The 22,333-nt window shown below is 39.4% G+C and overlaps 1 protein-coding gene across 1 annotated transcript; it reads right to left on the bottom strand.

Moving 5' to 3' along the window:
* Positions 1–21,579: 21,579 nt before the first annotated feature.
* Positions 21,580–21,954, bottom strand: LOC138873499 (uncharacterized). The gene has a single exon (XM_070151969.1). The coding sequence runs from the start codon at positions 21,952–21,954 to the stop codon at positions 21,580–21,582; it is 375 nt and encodes a 124-aa protein (XP_070008070.1).
* Positions 21,955–22,333: the final 379 nt, after the last annotated feature.

The raw sequence follows: 22,333 nt of genomic DNA, 5'->3' as shown, positions 1-22,333 counted from the left end.
CCAAGAGTTGACTTATTTGTATATGAGCTCGGAACGGAATTCTTATGATTTGGTTAGCTTCGTTGGGTGATTTATGTCTTAGGAGTGTGATCGGAATTGGTTTTGGAGGTCCGGAGTATAATTAGGATTGAATTGGCGAAGTTGAAATTTTGGCGATTTCTGGTTGGTAGGTGAGATTTTGATCCGGGAGTCGGAATGGAATTCCAAGAGTTGCAGTTGCTTCGTTATGTCAATTGTGATGTGTGCAAATTTGTAGTCATTCGGACGTGGTTTGGTTGGGTTTTTGATCGAAAGCGTATTTCAGAAGTTTTTGAAAACTTAGGCTTGAATTCGATGAGTTTTGGATAATTTGATGTTGTTTGAGGTGTTTTGATGATTGAAACAAGTTTGAATGAGGTTTTAGGATGTGTTGGCGCTTTTGGTTGAGGTCCCGGGGGCCTTGGGTGAGTTTCGGGTGGTCAATCGGGCTATTTTTGGCTTTGAGAAGTTGCACAATTGTTGTTCAGGTGTTGCAGAGATTTTGGCCTTCGCGATAGCGTAGGTTGTGTCACGATCTCGTAGAAGGAAATTGGAAGGCAGGAAATTTGCCCTTCGCGTTCGTGTTTGAGGGTTTGCGTTCGCGGAAGGCTAGATGGTTGTGCTTCGCGTTCGCATAAGGCTTCCCGCGTTCGTGTATAAGGAATTGTAGTTCAGAGGTTGTTGCTCTTCGCGTTCGCAGCAGGAGTCTCGCGTTCGCTTAGTTTGGAAAAGGGAAATATCGCGTTCGCAGTGTGAGGGTCGCGTTCACATAGAGTGTTTTTGAGGTCTTGGAATTTTGCTCTTCGCGATAGCGAGGCTTGGGCCGCGATCGCGATGAAGGAATATCAGAACTGGGCAGAAAGTTTATAAGTCATTTCATCCGCAATTTTGAGTCATTTTTACTCCATAGTTGATCATTTTGAGAGCTCTTTGAGGGAGATTGAAGAGGGATTCAAGGACAATTGATTGGAAGTAAGATTTTTTAACCTAAAACGTGATTATATTGTGAAATTTACCTAGAAATTCATGGAATTAGGCTAAAAGAAATGGAAGAACTAGGGCTTGGGATTTTGAAACTTTTAAATTGGGATTTGGAGGACCATTTGAGGTCTGATTTGAGAACTTTTGATATGTATGAACTCGTGGAAGGATAAGGAACCCGTTGATGTAAAAATTTCTGAGTTTTGAGAAGTGGGCCCGGGGCTCGGGTTTTGCTAATTTCGGGATTTTCGATATTTTTCGATTGTTTTCGCTTGGGCTTTTCTCCCTTAGCATATTGTGATATATTCGTTCTGATTTTGGATAGATTCGACATGCGTGGAGGCTAATTCGAGGGGCAAAAGGCGTCGCAAGCTTGAGTTGTAGCCGGTTCGAGGTGAGTAATGATTGTAAATGATACTCTAAGGGTTTGTAACCCCGGATTGCACATCATTGTGCTATATTGAGGTGAGACACGCACTGATAATGAGCGTGGGGTTGTTTACTATTGGTGATTGTGACTTGGCCCGTCCCGATTGATGATTTTACTGCGTATTTGACTGAAACCTGTTTGTTAGCATCATGATTTGGGCTGATTGCCATATTTGGGCTTCGTGCCAACTATTTGAACCCTCCGAGGATTTTTATCACTATTTCCTCACTATTTTTGACTTATTACTTGAACTCAGTCCTGTTGATATTTACTATTTTACAAACTCAGCCACTGTTACTCATATTTGAAACTTAAATGATATTTCTAAATGATGTTTTGGGCTGAGAACTACTGTTTTACTAATGCCCGAGGGGTTTGTGATGATTTTCGGTCTGAGTGAGGCTGAGGGCCATATGTGAGGATATGTTGAGTGATATGAGGCCGATGGCCTGAGATACTTTTATACACCACGAGGTGCCTTGAGTGATGTGAGGCCGAGTGCCGAGTGATGTGAGGCCGAGCGCCGAGAGATGATTCCACGAGGTGGCTTGATATAGAGCTTGGGCTGTAAGGGGCCCCTCCGGAGTCTGTACCCCCACAGTGAGCGCGGGTACCTATCATGATCTGAGAGTGAGCCCGAGGGGCTGGTACTGTTCTGAGAGATTGCCCAAGGGGCAAACCTTTATGTGTTCATCTTTCATATTTACTTGTCATTTTACCTGTTATACTGTGGTATTTGTGCCCGAGGGGTGGATGTTCTGTGCTTATCGGCACTAATTGTTTTGCATTCTTTTGCGTAACTGCTGAAAAAGTCATTTTTGAAAGAGGGTTTTAAATTGAGCTAAGATGTTTCTAAAGATTTCACAGCTTCATTGCTTTTCTCAAAGGTTTTACACTGCTTCTATACAGCATGTTGATTTGCATTAAGTGATTTCTTGCTGCTCAGTTGTTATTTACCTTTATTACTCACTAAGTTGGAGTACTCACTTTACTCTCTGCACTTTGTGTGCAGATTCAGGTATTTATACACCCGGTAACGGGTTTTGGTTGATCGGAGGCAGGGTTATCGGAGTTTAGCGAGGTGGCTGGCGTTCGCAGCACCGCTTTTCTCCCTTTTCGGTCATCAGTCATATTTTATATATTTCAAACCTTGTAGTTGTAATTATACTCTAATAGATGCTCGTGACTTGTGACACCCCAGTATCGGGCTGTTTTTCGCACATTATAAAAATCGTTTGCTTAGTTTATGGTTATCTATTCATACTTAAACTGTTTATTAATATTTAACTATTTTGAAATGGCAAAATGGGTTAGTTGGATGGCCTTGTCTTTACGAGAGGCGTCATCACGACCGGATCGGGGTTTGGGTCGTGACAAGTTGGTATCAGAACCTAGTTTACATAGGTCTCACGAGTCATGAACAAGTTTAGTAGAGTCTCGCTGATCGGTACGGAGACGTCTGTATTTATCCTCGAGAGGCTGCAGAACCTTTAGAAAAAACTTCGCATTCTTGGATTCTTATCGTGCGTCCCTGATTCAGCTTTAAAAGTAACTCTTGCAATTCTTTCCACGCATTTGCATGCGCGCATGAGTGCTCAGTATCAGATGTGCCTTGATGGCTTGTGATTCCCTGATCGAGGGGCGAGATATGATCTCTGTGAGTTTGATGTTGGGCCAGTCTGGAGGACTTGAGGCCGGATCTTTGCCTATGGCTTGAGCACCGAGGTGCTGATTGTGTAAGCAAGTGTTTTGAACTTATATGTTCGGTATTGTCCCTATTAGTGGAAGTGGCAGTTGGATACCTATAGATGAGTATGTAGTACTGCGAGAAGTATCCATATGATTCGAAAGCGGCGAGAGGGGTCTGCTGGATGATAGAAGAACTATTAGGTGCTTGAATTCCATCGTGATTCGAGGTGTAGCCCCGAGTCATGGGCGTATGAAGGGTCTTTTCATGTTTTCCATTTGAGAGTGAAGTAAATTTTATGTTGCGGTACGAGTTCAGACTCAGGAAGACTAAGTGACTGCGTATAGTTTATGATGGTGGGAGGTATACAGAAATGTTAATTGAAGGCAAAGCAGGTGGGTTATCTCCTACGAAGAGTTATGGGGTTGTGTGACCTCTATGTGACTGTTAGAAGATCTCATGTGCAAGGGAAATGTAAGTGTTGAAATTTGAATTTTGGGTCGCTTAAGAGAGTGGGCTTAACTGTTGCGAGAATTAGTGCGAGATTTGCCGAAGATTTAAAGTACTAGATGATCTGTGTTTTCACAAACTTACAAAGGATTTGAGTTTAATCTCACTATGGTATTGTGGCATAAATATAGTATAAGTGTTATGAGTTATTGAGTGTATTTCGATCTATGGCTTCGAGCCAAGTGGGGGAGTCTGGTGTGAATAGTTTATTGCACGGTTAGGTGCTATGTTGGTTCCAATTTGAGGTGTGCGGGTGAATCAGTTATGGCTTGCGGAAATTGAGACCGAGGATGGCTCGAGTAAAGGAAAATTTTGACAAAGGTTATACTATGCTTCATGGGGTAAGGAAATCATGGGATGTCTTAAGTTGTTGTTGGTAAAGAATGCTCGGTGCATAGAGTAGAGAGTTGCTTGGTTGTATTGGGATGAGGATTTCATTCTGCGGTGTCGGAGTGCCAATGAGACATGGGTGGTTCTGTTCGTTGGGTCAGGTAAATTACAGTTTGAATAAGAATGAATGACTTGCGAGAATGGTTCTAATGTGTTCAAGAGTCTGCATACATCAGTTGAGTGTTCTAAAGTTGCATATGTGGTTAGAAACTGAGTTTTCATTGGAAGAGGTCAAGACTTGTGGTATTTCTATGTTACTTAGGGGATTCTATATCAGTATCAGGAAAGTAAAGGTAACGGAGTTAGATTCGCAGGAAGCTCTTCAGAGTAAAGTATTCTGGGATGTGGTGTTTCTGGGAATATTTGAGAGAGTATTCAGTGGCTTATGAGTCTTAGATAGTATGGTTTTATGCTTAGGTCTCGTGTGGTAAGCCTGGGTTGACGCATTGTGGTGCTACAACAGGAGGGAATATCCAGTTGAAGATGAATCAGAAGGAAATTTCGATAGATGGAGTAGCTTGATAGTAGACCGGACCGGTAGGGTAAGGATATGATCAATTCCGTGTATGTGTTCGAGGTAATGGGTTCTTGCAGGTATTTTGCAGCAATGCTCTTAAGTTTTGATGGCTTGCTTAGCTTGGTCAAGTTAGAAGGATTCAGTCCTGGCAAGTCTAATTTGTGCAAAGGGAACTCGGAGAGTTCTTGATGGTTTTTACCGTGGTTTGGAGATGTAAATTTTTTATGGGCATGTGGAGCATGGGATGAATAGTGATTTTTCTTCTAGATGGGACCAATGGAAAGTTCGTGATGAGTTGAGTACGTAGATGTCTGTGGCTCGGAAGGGAGATGAAGTTCTCATGTTATCTTAGGACGGTATAGTATATGTGGTATGTTGTGAGGATCTAGATCTGCGTGTGCAAAGTTACGGTTCTGTTCTGAAGGGAAGTTCATGAAACTCTTAGGCAGCGGGTAGCCTCAGATAATTAAAGAAATGGTACTGCTAATTGGAAGTGATTTGACGAGAGTATATGTTTGAGAAAAAGGGCAATGTGATTAAGTTGATGGTACTTTGGTAGTATTGCGGCACTTTCTGGCTAGATCGACTGCTGATATTTGAGTTTGCTTGGTGGTATAGAAAAATTTTTGAGTATCTCTCATGAAATGATTGGGTATTTGAGGTGTGGCATGGATTCAGACGGCGAAATTGGGATCGGATATGGTGATTCATGTGCCGTGTGGATTTGGAGACGGAAGTTCCCAGATTCAGGCTATGTTGTGGGTGTAGATCATGTGTATCGGCATTGTTTAGTGATTATAGGGAATTGGAGGCCTGGGTGGATCTTTCGTTGCTTGGTATGTTAGATATTGGATGTGATATTGGGGTTTAGATTGGTTGTCTCCGTGTTGGGTTATTTTGGACTATTGCGTTACGGGCTATGCCGGAAATGCCACGGGTTGAGTGATGAGGTGAGTCAAAGTATGTCCTGGTAGAGTGGTTTTATATTTTGAAGATTCAGCGAACGGTTGGGAAGGATTTGTTTTTCTTATTTGGACTCGTGTGATGGATGCCAGTGCTGAGGCTCCTCATATTGATTCAGTTTCGGCGGTGAGAGACTTTTCGGACGTGTTTCTTGTGGCCGGTCATGCCACCGAGCAAGGTTGTCAATTTCGGTATTGATTTGGTGCCGGGCACCGTATCGTATGGCTCCGGCAGGATTTATAGTAGTAGAAGGAGCAGCTTCAGGCTTCCTTGGTAAGGAGTTCGTTGGCAGGCCAATGTGGATGCGTGTTCTAGCTTGAGTCGGCTTGGTTGGCCCGAATTGTATTGTTAAAGGATAGGTTGATTTGACCGTTATTGAGCTTATTAGTGATCTGGGGAGATCTACGAGTTGGCTTTCTATGTTGCGAGATGTTATGATTTGATGGTTATGGGCACATATGGTGCGGTTCTATTGGGGTTCATAGTGGAAGTCGAGCGGGAAGAGTAATTGGGTGTTGCTCGGTGAATGGCATATCGGTTATGTCCTATCGGGTTTGCGTGGTATATGTTACTTGTGTCACCGTGGGTGTAATGGTTTGCTTAGTTTACAGACATCAAATTGTGCGTGGTTGTCAATTTCGAGCATAGTGACTTGAGGTGTCTCATGTGGAGCAGTGTTTGGATAGGATCGCGCATCGCAGCAAAGCTATGTGGAGATATGACCTTGCGGGTTAGATTCGTGTGTTCTATTCTATGATGTAAGACGGGTTCTCAGCCTTGTGTTGTGGCGGTACTGGTGAGCTTGAGATACAGCTCTTTCATTTGAGTCATTTTCATGATTTGAGTATGTTTGGATCGTTACTTATTGGTGCATGTATTATGCTAGTTGTGGCTTAGGCCTCTATTGATGTGTCATGTCACTAGAGTGGTGTGTTGGATTAGAGGAGATCGTTGGGATCATTAATGAATATGAACGGGTTGGGTTTCAGCATGTTGGAAGGATAATACCGAGGTTCAGCTCGGAAATTTGCTATGGTATTTGTCAGAGGAAAAGTGGCTTCAAGAATGGGTGATCTGAGAAAATGGTTATGGTTTATTGCGTGTTTCATTTATCGTTGGCAATATATGAAAGTGTTGGAATGAGACTTTAGCTGATAAGAGGTTTTCTACCAGTATTCGGTTGTTGTGGGCAGCTGCTGTGAATAGAAGTTATCGCTACGAGTGTTCGAGTTATGTGGTATATCATGGGATTGCTCCCGAGGTTGCAGGCATGGGTTACTACAGCTAGTTCGGGTCTATTCAGAGTATAGATGTGAGGTTTTGATCGTATCGATGGTTTCAGAAATGAAAATGTGGTTCTATGGCTTATGGGCCAGATTGGATTGTGCAATTTCAGTTGCAATGTGTTATCAGACCTATATGAGGTAGGGTGACGTGGGATCACCCCCGGGTATATGCATGGTAAGTTATTCAGTTATTGGTTGGCTGCTAGAACAACTCTGGGTACGTTCGAGGACAAACGTGTGTTTAAGTGGGGGAGGATGTAACGACCCGACCGGTCGTTTTGAGCGTTTGCACTTTGATTGCCAGTTCTCGGGCATGACTTGCCCTGTGGAAGGTATTATGACTGATGTAGATCGTTGGTTTTGGTTTTCAGGGAATCAGAATGAATTTAAAAGAACAGTCTCAGATGAAAGCTTTGAATTTGAAAGGTTGACCAAGAGTTGACTTATTTGTATATGAGCTCGGAACAGAATTCTTATGATTTGGTTAGCTTCGTTGGGTGATTTATGACTTAGGAGTGTGATCGGAATTGGTTTTGGAGGTACGGAGTAGAATTAGGCTTGAATTGGCGAAGTTGAGATTTTGGCGATTTCCGGTTGGTAGGTGAGATTTTGATCCGGGATTCGGAATGGAATTCCGAGAGTTGCAGTAGCTTCTTTATGTCAATTGTGATGTGTGTACAAAATTTCAGGTCATTCAGACGTGGTTTGGTTGGGTTTTTGATCGAAAGCGTATTTCAGAAGTTTTTAGAAAACTTAGGCTTGAATTCGATGAGTTTTGGGTAATTTGATATTGTTTGAGATGTTTTGATGATTGGAACAAGTTTGAATGAGTTTTTAGGATGTGTTGGCGCTTTTATTTGAGGTCCCGGGGGCCTCGGGTGAGTTTCGGGTGGTCAATCAGACCATTTTTGGCTTTGAGAAGTTGCAGAATTGTTGTTCAGGTGTTGCAGAGTTTTTGGCCTTCACGATCGCGTAGGTTGTGTCGCGATCGCGTAGAAGGAAATTGTAAGGCAGGAAATTTTCCCTTCGCGTTCGCGTTTGAGGGTTCGCGGAAGGCTAGATGGTTGTGCTTCGCGTTCGCATAAGGCTTCCCGCGTTCGTGTATAAGGAATTGTGGTTCAGAGATTGTTGCTCTTCGCGTTCGCAGCTGGAGTCTCGCGTTCGCATAGTTTGGAAAAGGGAAGCATCGCGTTCGCAGTGTGAGGGTCGCGTTCGCATAGAGTGTTTTTGAGGTCTTTGGAATTTTGCTCTTCGCGATCGTGAGGCTTGGGCAACGATCGTGATGAAGGAATATCAGAACTGGGCAGAAAGTTTATAAGTCATTTCATCCGCGATTTTGAGCCTTTTTTACTCCATAGTTGATCATTTTGAGATCTCTTTGAGGGATATTGAAGAGGGATTCAAGGAGAATTGATTGGAGGTAAGATTTTTGAACCTAAAACGTGATTCTATTGTGAAATTTACGTAGAAATTCATGGAATTAGGCTAAAAAAATGGAAGAACTAGGGCTTGGGATTTTGAAACTTTTAAATTGGGATTTGAAGGACCATTTGAGGTCGAATTTGAGAACTTTTGATATGTATGAACTCGTGGAAGGATAAGGAACCCGTTGATGTAAAAATTTTTGAGTTTCGAGAAGTGGGTTCGGGGCTCGGGTTTTGCTAATTTCGGAATTTTTAATATTTTTCGATTGTTTTCGCTTGGGCTTTGCTCCCTTAGCATATTATGATGTATTCGTTCTGATTTTTGATAGATTCGACGTGCATAGAGGCCAATTCGAGGGGCAAAGGCATCGCGAGCTAGACTTGTAGCCGGTTCGAGGTGAGTAATGATTGTAAATGATACTCTGAGGGTTTGACACCCCGGATTGCACATTGTAGTGCTATATTGAGGTGAGACACGCGCTGATAATGAGCGTGGGGTTGTTTACTATTGGGGATTGTAACTTGGCCCATCCCGATTGATGATTTTACTGCGTATTTGACTGAAACCTGTTTGTTAGCATCATGATTTGGGCTGATTGCCATATTTGGGCTTCGTGCCAACTATTTGAATCCTCCGGGGATTTTTATCACTATTTCCTAACTGTTTTGACTTCTTACTTGAACTCAGTCCTGTTGATATTTACTGTTTTACAAACTCAGCCACTGTTACTCATATTTGAAACGTAAATGATATTTCTAAATGATGTTTTGGGCTGAGAACTACTGTTTTATTAATGCCCGAGGGGTTTTTGATGATTTTTGGACTGAGTGAGGCCGACGGCCATATGTGAGGATATGCTGAGTGATATGAGGCCAAAGACCGGAGATACTTTTATACGCCACGAGGTGGCTTGAGTGATGTGAGGTCGAGTGCCGAGAGATGATACCACGAGGTGACTTGATATAGCACTTGGGCTGTAAGGGGCCCCTCCGGAGTCTGCACCCCCACAGTGAGCGCGGGTGCCCATCATGATCTGAGAGTGAGCCCGAGGGGCTGATATTGTTTTGAGATTGAGCCCGAGGGGCTGATATTATTCTAAGAGTGACCCCGAGGGGCGGGTACTGTTCTGAGAGATTGCCCGAGGGGCAAACCTTTATGTGTTCATCTTTTATATTTACTTGTCATTTTACCTGTTATACTGTGGTATTTGTGTCCGAAGGGCGGATGTTCTGTGCTTATCGGTACTAATTGTTTTGCATTCATTTGCGTAATTGTTGAAAAAGTCATTTTCGAAAGAGGGTTTTAAACTGAGCTAAGATGTTTCTAAAGATTTCACAGCTTCATTGCTTTTCTCAAAGGTTTTACACTGCTTCTATACAACATGTTGATTTGCATTACGTGATTTCTTGCTGCTTAGTTGTTATTTACCTTTATTACTCACTGAGTTGGAGTACTCACTTTACTCGATGCACCTTGTGTGCAGATACATGTATTTATACACCCGGTAGCGGGTTTTAGCTGATCGGAGGCAGGGTTATCGGAGTTTAGCGAGGTGGCTGTCAGCGTTCGCAGCATCTCTTTTCTCCCTTTTCATTCATCAGTCCTGTTTTATATATTTCAAACCTTGTAGTTGTAATTATACTCTAATAGATGCTCGTGACTTGTGACACCCCAGTATCGGGCTGTGTTTTGGCCTGTTTTCCGCACATTATAAAAATATTTTGCTTAGTTTGTGGTTATCTATTCTTACTTAAACTGTTTATTAATATTTAACTATTTTGAAAAGGCGAAATGGGTTAGTTGGCTGGCCTTGTCTTCACGAGAGGCGCCATCACGACCGGATCGGGGTTTGGGTCGTGACAACCTTAGAAATTGATTTGGGAGCTCGGGATTGGTGATTTTGAGAGATATTTTCACCTGGGTGTTTTGGGTAAGTAATTCTTACTTGATTTTGATTAATTTCCACGAATCTATGCTTAAATTCTTCCTTCAAATTCGAATTTGGGGTGAAAAATTGGAAAAAAGTTGGTAAAGTTCTTAGATCTAATTTTAGAGTTTGGATCAAGATTTTTATGTTGGATTGGAGTAATTTCTGTATATATGAACTCGTAAGAGTGTGAGGATTCCGAATTTGTAAATTCTACCCGATTCCGAGACGTAGGCCCGGGGGGCTTTTTGAGCGTTTTCCTGATTTCACGTATTTACTTCGAATTAATTAGTTGAATTAGTTGCTAGAAGTTATATTTACATTATGCAATTACTTTAAATAGATTTGGGGCATTTGGAGTCGGATACTCGTGGCAAGAACGTGATTTCGAGTTGATTGAGCTAGTTCGAGGTAAGTGGCTTGCCTAACCTTGTGTTGGGGAACTTCCCTTAGAATTTGGTATTGTTGATATATGAAATGCCTTGTACGTGAGGTGACGAGTGCGTACTTGTGCTAATTATTGAAAAACTTATTTTCATTAAGTAACTATAACTGTGTTTCTTTCCTTATTTATACTGCTTGCAAATTAAGCCTACTGTTCGCTTAGGGAAGCATGTCTAATTGACTTAACTGCCTTAACTGAATTATGTGCAGCATGCTAGGTTATAAATACTTGTTTTAACTTGGTATGAAATTTGAATTGAATTGAATATTCTTCGTGTTGTTGCTGTGTGCTTACTTCGGGCCTACAAGATGATATCCCAGGAGATCTCCTTGCCTGTTTACTTTGGGACTACGGATCGGTATTCCGGTAGATCCCCCTTCATATTTATATTGGAACTACGAGACTGCACCCGGTAGATTTCCCCTGTACTGAATATTTACATTTAGGACTACGGGTCGGGATTCCAGTAGATCCCTACGCACTATGAGTTGAACTACGGGATGACACCCGAGAGATCCATTGGATATTTACGTTTTGGGACTACAGGACGGTATCCTGGGAGATCCCTGGTTGCTATTGCTGTGTGGAGTTACACTCTCTTTGTGCTCTTCTTTCTCTGTTGTAGTTGTTGTTCTTATTATCCTGTGATACTTCATACTGTTAGCACTTAATTATATTCTCATATTCTATATTGTTTTTCATCTATATTCAGTAGGGCCCTGACTTTCCTCGTCACTACCCGATCGAGGTTAGGCTTGGCACTTACTGAGTACCGCTGTGGTGTACTCATGCCCTTTCTGTGCATGTTTTTCATGTGCAGATCCAGGTTCTTCAGCTCAGCCCTATTATTCTTGAGGCAAGGTGATTCTCCAGAGACTTTGAGGTATATCTGCCACGTCCGCAGACCGAGGAGTCCCTCTCCCTTCTCTCTAGCTGTTATAGCCCTTCTGTATTTACTTTGCTCTAGACATTCTGGAGTTAGAGCACTATGTATTATTCATAGCTTGTGATTTCATGAGATTCCGGGTTTTGGGAAGTTGTTCAGTTTGAGAGTTTGTATTTGTATATGCCGAGCGACATTTTAAACCTTCACTTTGTTCGTTCCGCAGTTTTTATTAGTTTTATCTATTGTTTTTCTCTTTTTCCGCAATTGTGAGGCTTACTTAGTTGTAGAGACTAGGTGCCGTCACGATAGTTCACGGAGGGCGAATTGGGATCGTGACATGAAGCGTCAGTGATGGTTGTCACGTTGTGACGGAGTAATCCCCTATATCACAATCTAAACTCCTCGTCTATTTAGGAGAAGAGAGCGTGGAAAAATAGTACTTTTCTGTCTTTTTTTTATTGTACACTGTATGTGTAATTATATAAGGAATATTAGGACTAACTAATAACCCTATTGGACCTTATAGCACTGCGGACCCAAAATTTGTACAGAAACAAACAAATTTGAAAATTAAGAATAAATGACTTTGTTATTATTTTAAAACGTTAAAGTCTTCTTTCTTCTACTTTCCCCTCCTTAAACAATGCTACGAAGTCATTAATTTACAGGTTTACATTCACATGATGCATGGTTGTGATTCCACCATGCAACATTTAGATGTAGTATTCTAATCCCATCAAAGTCTTCTTTCTTCTACTTTCCCCTCCCACTTCCCTTCTATCCCATCTCCAAACCAAAAGAATTTTAGAAATAGAAAGAAGCATTTTGTGAGCAATATATGTAATACATTGCATGTAATAGCTATTGTCAAAAAAATACGTTTCGGTCCTTGATTATACGAATCTTTACATGTACTCGATAATTCTAGTTAAGATAATCCTTTTAGGATGAAAATCCCTAATTAACCCTAAGTTTGTGTGCGCGCCTGCATGTGTGTGAGTGAATGTATTTTTGGTGAGAGAGAAGAAGAATATTGGATTTCAAAGAAGAATTAACCCAAATAGCCGTCCACCGAACGGCTTAAATTAAAAATCGCCGATAGAGGTATAATTTGTGTATTATATGTGTATAATTATGTATAATCAATGTATAAATTATGTATATGGTTAAAAATATAAATAATAAATATGAAAGACTATTTGTGTAAAGATCCCAATAAATAAATAAAAATAGAATTGACTATCATTCTTTGAAATGGGGCTTTTACATATATACCCGATTTTGGGGTAACAGAACTGATACCCACCTTGCAAAAAAGTTTGCAAGCCTACCTATTTTACGATCAACTTCAGACTTATCGGGTCTGAAGTTAAAAAATATTAGTCTGAAGTGATGAAATTGCACTTTAGATGCACTTAAGGCCAAATAGGTCTGAAGTGCAACCAATGGTTTCATGCATTTTAGGCCAATAAGTCTGAAGTGAAAAATTGCATTTTAGATGCACTTAAGGCCAAAAGGTGTAAAGTGCAACAAACGTTTTCCTACACTTAAAGCTAATAAGTCTAAAGTGAAAAAATTACACTTCAGATGCATTTAATGTCAAATAGGTCTGAAGTGTAACCAATGGTTTCATGCACTTAAAGGAGAAAAAGTCTGAAGTGAAAAGTTGCACTTCATATGCACTTAAGGCCAAAAGATCTGAAGTACAACAAACATTTTCATGCACTCAAGGCCAAATAGGCTTGAAGTGCAAATTGCCCATAAATGAAAATTTGTTCTTCGATAACAATCCAATATATGATTTAATACCTAAATCTACTCGAAATGAGTTCAAACTTGAAACATAACCTCAAATATCATCAACAACAAACCACATTCATCAGTTTGTCAAAACATTATTAAATCTAATGAACCCATTTTGTAATTAAGAAAAACAAGAAGAAGAAATCTTAAGCAATAATAAAAAATAAAGTATCATAACATTTTACCACTGTAAAACATCATAAGCTACCTTAAAATATGTTTACAAACACCATATAAAATTACTGTTACCCGAAGAAGAAGAAGAAGAAGAAGAAGAAGAAGAAGAAGAAGAAGAACAAGAAGAAGAAGAAGAAGAAGAAGAAGAAGAAAGAGGAGAAAAAAGCATGAAGTTGCTTAAAAAGTGGATACAAATTATAAAATAAATATAGATTAAATGGTGACCACCAAATAGAAAGTCGTGCAATTTTCTGCTTTGAAACAGTAGCATAAATTGGGTCCATATGATGTCTGTAGTCAATTTTGAATTTAAGAGGTAAAAATAGAATGAGGTAGCCAGTTTTTGGACTGGTCATTCAAAAATAGACAGTATTTGTAAAGTCATTGAAAAATAAATACTATTTTACTGGAACACGGAAAGTTCCAACATAATATACTGGAGATCGGTGCACCTGTGTATGAACTTCCAGCATATTATGCTCGAACTCCAACACGTGAAAAGTTCCAATATAATATACTGGAGATTGGAGCACAGTATATTATACTGGAGTATTTTTCCGGATTTTAAATAGTCTTTTTGTTTAAATTTATCTTTACATAAAAAGTGACTAAATTTTAATTACTTTTGAAACTATAACTATTTTTGAATGACCACTTGTAAATCTGACTATTTTTGAATTTCTCCCGTTTAAGAGCGGCATAGCTTATTGGGCTTTTAGCCCATATCAAAAGCAAACACTGACCATATAGGGGGGGGGATGTAAACTAAGGGCCACCAACTCCCATACCATATGTGTTTGGTCACTGTATTTTCTCGGAAATGAAGCTCTCATTAATGCTCAAGATGACCTCCAATTTTTAAAAATAATAAAATAGTAGTACTATTATTTGATATGGTTTTCTACAGTCGGTGACAGCTTAGAGCCTGCAGATTTAAGATCCCGGATTTGTTCGTTTTTTGGATCAGCATTCAATGGGAAGTTCGGAATCAAAATGTGGTTCTTTTGAACAAATAACACTTTAATAGATATAAAAAAATATATATTTTTATATATAACGCCCAAATACTGGGCGCTATATATTAACGTTAACTATGCCGTTAATGTATAGAGCCCAGTATTTGAACGCTATACATTAAAAGCTGACACTAATAGGTATAACGCCTAAATACCCAGCGCTATACTCTTTTTTTTAAAAACGAGTCGTCTTCTGCTTCTTCTTCCTCAATATTTTATATCTTCTTCTTCTTGGTCCCCCACTCCTCTGCCCCACTATTTAAAAAAAAAAAATTTGGGTCCCCCGTCACATAAAAGGTGAAGAACGTAGGTCCCACATTCGAGTGGGACTTTGTATTATTGTTGATTCACACTTCCGGAGTAGAGCCTTGTTGCGTAGTAATGTGTAGTATTTTAGCTTAGAATTCCTTTTGTTTAAGTATCTTATACTGGTAGTTGAAAATGCAAATTTTGTACAATTAAGTTAATAATTGTATCAACACACATAATTACTAATGCTAATTTGGTGCCACTGGGCCTCAAAATATCGAGCCCGGAACCCATAGGTATATATATATATATATAATTTGTACAATTAAGTTATTAAAAAATATGAATTTAAATTATAAAACAAATACATAATTATTAATGATAGTTTGGTGCCACTGAGCCTTAAAATATCGAGCCTGAATATATATATATATATATATATATATATATATATATATATATAATTTGTACAATTAAGTTATTAAAAATATGAATTTAAATTATAAAACAAACACATAATTATTAATGATAGTTTACTACTGGGACTCAAATATCGAGCCTAGAAACCATAGGTATAATTTTTGTATAACGCAAAAAATGTGTATCTCAAAAAATTAATATTTAATATATAGAATAAAATACAATTAATGTTGTTTTAGTTTACAGTTGACGACATGGACGCGACTATACATCCCGGCCCTCGGACGTTGTATCTATTAGCCCTATAGCCCCAACATAGATCCGAGTATAAATGGGACGAAGAAAGGCCAGGAGAGTGGATCTATTGTGGGACTTTTTGAGTCATAGAGTTCTACATCCCCGCGTGGTCCATTACCTGGAGGAGATGAAATTATATAGGATTATTAGGATTGACCGCATACAGCTTGACTGGGCTTTGATTGAGCGGTGGCGACCAGAGACGCACACTTTCCATCTGCCCATCGGTGAGGCCACCATCACACTCCAGGACGCTGAGATTTTATATGGCTTGTCCGCTGATGGCTTGCCAGTTTTACTGCCTGCGAACATGAGATATTATTCGCGGCAGTCTTATTGGGATATGCTGCACATGCTCACGGGTTTCATGCCCCAAAAAGTGGGCACTATACGCTTTTGAATTATTGAAGTCAGGAATTATTGGTGGAGCCAGGAAAAGGTGTACAACGCCCAAATACTGGACGCTATACATAAAGTTTTATGTATAACGTCCAGTATTTGGGCACTATACCTGTTAGTGTGAGCTTTCTATGTATAGCGCCCAAATACTGGGCGCTATACATTAACGACATAGTTAACGTTAATGTATAGCGCTCAGTATTTGAGCGCTATATATAAAAATGTTATTTTTTTTATACCTATTAAGGTGCTACTTGTCCAAAAGAATCACATTTTGATTCCGAACTCATTCAAATTGTATCTTCTTCTTTTTTTTAGTCGTTAATTATGATTTTACTATTGCTACTTTTACATATAAATCACCTACATTACGATTCAAACCTGATGCAGCTCTAGATCAACACAAAGTTGTGCTTTCACTTCTCTCATCTTTTTGGTCATACTTATGAAATGTTGTCTTGAATAAGAATTAATTTATTATTTACTTTGTTTTGATTACTTAAATAGTCATACTAATTAATTACATCAAGTCTAGTAAAAATTGCACGGGGCGTCCTATTTGGTCGCCCCCATTTAACCTATGCCCATTTTTTTTTTAAATTTTTTAATTTGTATCCACTTTTAAAATAACTTCACCCCCTTTCTCATCCTCCTTCTCCTCCTTCGTTTTTTTTCTTCTTTCTTCTGCTGCTGTTGTGCTGCTGTGAAATTTCAGTTCTCAAATTATTTAAAAACAAATTATAAATAATTACGTAAGTTAGTAGACAATAATTTATGAATATTTCTACGCGTAAATTAGTAGACAATGCAATTAATTATGGAGAACTGACTTCTGACTTTCAGCATTCTCCTGCTGTTATGACCAAATCAATATCAACTTTGAAATAATATTCAAATATTGCTTCAAACAAAGCAACTTCAGTTAAATGAATTGCACCCTTTCTCTTTTTAAAGGTCAACAGAACAGTGTCGTCGCAGTCGGTTTTCAGATATGATGTTGGCTAAACTCTGGATTGTTATTTTTTCAACTTTAGCTCTAGAGCTGAAGTTCGACAGTTACAAAACAAAAACTTCAGCTCTAGAGCTGAAGTTCGACAGTTACAAAAACAAAAACTTCAGCTCTAGAGCTGAAGTTCGCCAGTTACAAAACAAAAACTTCGGCTCTAGAGCTAAACTTCAGGCCCGGCTACTAGAATACTGAAGTTTTGCGTGATTGTCTTTGCTACTTTGGCCCTGTATGCTGAAGTTATGCGGAAAAACGGGTACGTTTATCATTTTTTTTGCAAAACAAACACAAGTTAAAAAGTAATACAAAAAGCAGGTATAGATGCAAATGCCCCTAAAGTCTATGACAAAGTAACATTTGAATGGCCGAAATATACTAATTGCATACTTGGCATATATATTTTGAATAGCCTTTGAGATGACATGGCAATCCTTAGATTGACTAGATTTGCAACTTCACATGATATTGTGGCATGAGTTTGGGCACTTAGGATAGGATGACTCTCAAAAGATTTTGTGGGTCTTTACAAAGTTGTTTTAGTTTAGGATCTAATTTCTTTTTTGACACATGAGGGATTTTTATTTTTATACACCAAATATTTTTTTTACACATAATAAATTTAAAATAACACTTTCTTAATTTCAGCATTAATGGCCTTGACGACACATTTCCCGATGAGCAAACTAATTTATATAATATCCTAAGTAAATGGTTGATAAAACAAAGTTAGACTTTCACTTGAGCGACATAATTGGAATTAAATAAGTAATCCAATTATATTATATTATAATATTTATTTGAATCAGTATCTTGTGAATTTAGCATGTAATCCCAATTTTATATGAGTAATCCAAATGAAATTTAAATGCGTACACATGTTATAACGATCAATTTTAGTACTAATTCTTTATATAGTAAACAAGAAAATAAGAAAGTGTTTACCCTTAAAATGGATAACAATTGAATTTATATGCGGTTTTAAAGATACATGGATTTGATTCAACACAAATAATCAAGAATGTTAGATAAATGAGTTAAAGACACAATGAAAAATCAAACCAATCGTAAAGTTACGGCCTAGCTTGAACTTGGATTAGGCAATAGTTTCTGCCCACGATTGGGTCTTAGGTTTGAAGCCAACCAAGAACAAAGAACAAAAGTAAAGTAAAGACTTTTCAGTAGCTAGAAAGCAGAGAAATAATTTTGTATTGCATCGGTATGTATGTTACAATGTGCCCTATTGAAATAAAAGTTTTCCCTTTATATAGTAGGAGAGTTTCATCCCTAGTACAAGTCTAAAAAAAGTAAAAATCTTCCTTTCTCTTTAATCACTAATCCGTTACCGACATCGGGCGAGATCTGCACTGTGATACCTGGTTGGACGCGGATGCCACGGCCCTCCGTTAGTCGTATGCAACTGTTCATGCACTTCCTGAAGTCTCAACACCCCTATAAAAGCTTCGCCTCCCTTCACTTCTTTCACTTTCTGATCCTAGCTCTTACCTTCGAACTTTACCATGGCTTTCAACATTCTCAAATCTTCATACCTCACTTCTTGAACCTTCACATCTTCATCTTCAACCTCAAATTTTCATATATTTTCTTGGATTTTCAAACCAGAACTTCAGATCTTCACTTCTAACCTTCAAATCTTCATACATTTCATAGACTCACGATGGCCAAAACCTCCAAATCGGTACCACAGCGAATGGCTCCGTTGTCTCCTCACCCGGCCATAGATGTCGAGGTGAATGCTCCTGATGCGCTCCCCGAGCATCCTATGAAAAGCTTCATACCAGGGGGTTGTTCCACTCGGGATGATTCCAAGGTCGAGAAGGCCTCCGTCAAACAAGACCGAGGGGAGGAGCATGGAGATACATATGCTCTATTACTGAAGATACCCTTCCCATAGTCCGAGAGGACTGTAGATGGGAAGGCAAAGACGTGGTTGTCCTCGGACCTGAGGACGATATCACTACCCACGTGAAGGGATATTTATCTTGTCACGCCCCGACCCTAGAGAGCGCGACCGACGCTCAACCGAAACACCCTGATCAAGCAAGCCTACACAATGCCGTCTACCTTACTCACCCAAGAATAAAGAGAAGATACACCATTTCATTACCATTGGTTACTCTATTTAAAAGTCTATAAATACATTATACATTCATAGTTTGAAGTGAAACATATGATACAAATATAACATTTTTAGTTTGACTTTCCCAACATCAATATAAAACTCACACCATGTCTACGGAGCCTCTAACAGAAACCAAATAGTGTTATGACAGTACCGGCGACAAGGTTCTGACTATACCTCAAAATGCTATGTACAAAGGACAAAAGATACAAGATCCCGAAAAGAAGTGGGGCTCACCAAGTCAGCTAAGGAGAGGGTGTACTGCTATCACTACTCAATGCCACCCGCTGTGGAACCACCTGCATCCATTTAAAGATGTAGCGCCCCCCACAAAAGGGACGTTAGCACATATGAAATAGTACTAATATGAAAACTAAACACCCCTTCAATAAAATAAGTAATAGTACAATGGTTAAGAAACATGAAATCAATAAGCGCCTCATCAATATTAAAGTACCAAGTTAGGAGAAAGAATAGATTTCAAGGAAGTTTCAACATTTTAAGTTGGTATATATTTAGTACCGATACGCCACTGTGCTTTTAGCACGGAGTACGATCTTAGCCCGATCGGCTAAGCTGTCTCACCCGAGTTGTCCACTCACAATACCACCATTTGTGCGGCATGACATCCGATCTCAGCCCGATCAGCTAAGCCGTCTCACCACAATGTGGTGTGGGTTGATGTCACCTCACATTCCGCTAGCAATCATCTTATCCCATTTAAGGGAAATTATCTCGACACATCAATCTCATCCCATATTCGGGGAAAACTCTCACCACCTCACATGGGGGTTTTTACCCCTCACTCACTCCTACACCGACACGTGTAGTTTCAGGATTAGGCCATTTCAGCCTACCCTCCTCAGTGACTAAATGATACTCCCAAGGCATTTATTATTTAAAGAATTTATAGCTCATTTCAATGTCTTCTACACTTCTCTTCATTTCAGTGGTACTAGTGGCCTCTATTGTAATATCATTCTCGGCACGTTGGCCGTGTTTCATATCTCCTGCTCACTTCTTTTGCTTTCAAACACCATCAAGGATTATCAACAACAAGACATTTCTATTCAAGACTTTAAGTACACAACTGTGTAAATAAGGGTCTTAGGCATAATGACATGTTAAAACACAGCCCATCTTAGATCATATTTCCGAAGGATAACACAATAAGATAAATGAATTCAGAATAGTCAAATTTATAATGATCAACTCGGGGCTTACAAGAACATCGTGGGATTAAATTCTAAGAGAGAGGTTTAGCGAATATACCCCGCCTTGAGCTTCCTTAAATTACTACAATGATTCGGAAATCTTAGCCACTTCGATCTATTTGGAAATATATCAAAATTGAATACAAATTAGGAAGGAGTTCATGGTTCTAGCTCAATCAAGTATTTTATCAAATACTAGGTGGGCACTATGATTTCAAGGTCCTACTATGATGGATTCCTTCATACCACTACCCAAAGTCTACCCAATTGAGCTCAACAATATTCCCACAAACCTTGATAGTACATGCATGCATAATGAGCAACTCCCACACCCAAGAATTACTTTTCTCATTAACTATTTTCAGTTAAATCCTAAAATTAGGGCTAGGGAGTAGAATCTTACCTCTAGGATAAAGACCTAGTGAGTTTTCCTTGTTAATTCTCCAAGCCTTGAGCAAGAATTAATGAACAATTAGTTTAGGAACCTCCTCTCACTCTAGAGCACTTCCTCACTCTAAAAAATATCAGAGTCTTACTTTACAAATGGCCCTTGCGTCTATATATCGAAATAGGTTCAGGGTTATAAAAACCTGAAAATGGACCCTCCGAACCCAGAAGTGATGTCAAGAACTGGGCTGTTCGGGTCAGGTCTGCGGCAGGTCTACAGTCCGTAAAGCAGTTCAGCGGTCGCATAATGCGCCGCAGAACTACCCTCCGAAAATCTTCATGCTGAATCTACGATGGATTGTGCGGCCCGCAAAAGCATTGTGCGATCGCATATTGGACTGCAAAATGACCCTCCAAAATTGAACATTCTTCTATTGCACTCTGCGGATGATCTGCGGCCCGCAGAGTGATTCTGCAGTTGCACAATGGACCGCAAAAATGCCCTACTCTGCCAAATATTTTCTTCAACTCCCCAATTTATTGTTCAACCCAAAAAATTCGCACCTACAATCTTCAACACATAAGTCCACCTTGGCATCACAAAAACCCCAGGTTCAAGGTGAATTTATTTTTTTACGGTGCCTTACATCCTCCCCCACTTAAGATCATTCATCCTTTAATGAGGGTCAAAATCTGCCATTATAAACCAATGTGACTCAACTGCTATTTCACATACCAGCAGTTCCAATTTTTTTACTAACTCCCTAAATTTCCAATATTTTTTTGCAGAGTTTCGCTTGTAACTGAGCATATCCACCTATGAAAGAATCCCAAAAACTAATCCTAAAAATAAACATAATCCAATGACGCAACATAACATGAAATTAACACCAAAAGTGGCCTCATAGACAATATATTACCAGAAAGGAACACCCTTAGCATAAACTCTACTAGTGATACATAATAGTAATTCATAGGGGAAAACTTCATAGAAACGATTACATAGCTATTCAAAAAAATGAGGGTACTTCTTCTTCATTTCTTCCCCGGTCTCCCAGGTGGCCTCTTCAATCTGTTGGTTCCGCCGTAGCACTTTCACGGAGGCAATCTCTTTGTTTCTCAACTTTCGGACTTGCCTATCAAGAATGGAAATTAGAATTTCTTCATAAGTCAACTCCTCATTAACTTCAATAGTCTTAACCGGAACAATGAGTGACGGATCTCCAACCACCTTCTTCAAAATGGATATATGAAACACCAGGTGCACTAAAGACATTTCTAGAGGTTGTTCAAGCTTGTAAGCCACCTGACCAATCCTCTGACTGATTTTATATGGTCTGACATACCTCGAACTCAATTTCCTTTTCTTACCAAATCGCATTATACCCTTCATGGGAAGAACCTTCAAACATACCCAATCATCTTATTTGAACTCCAAATCCCTACGACGAACATTTGAATAAGACTTCTGATGAATCTGAGCAATTTTCAACCGCTCCTTAATGATCTTAACCTTCTCCATAGACTGATGCACGAGGTCTGGTCCTATCAACTCTGCTTCTCCAATCTTGAACCATCTAATGGGATATTGACATCTCCTACCATATAAAGCCTTGAACGGTGCCATATGAATAATAACATGATAATTGTTGTTGTATGCAAATTCTATGAGTGGCAATTGATCATCCCAGCTACCCTTGAAGTCAAGAACACAAGCGCACAACATCTTCCCTCAAGCTTCTGAATAATCCGCTCTGCCT

Source organism: Nicotiana sylvestris, chromosome 7, assembly GCF_000393655.2.
Source record: "Nicotiana sylvestris chromosome 7, ASM39365v2, whole genome shotgun sequence".
NCBI lineage: Eukaryota > Viridiplantae > Streptophyta > Magnoliopsida > Solanales > Solanaceae > Nicotiana > Nicotiana sylvestris.
Note: the sequence above shows the minus strand (reverse complement) of the source record. Positions and strands in the feature narration are given on the sequence as shown.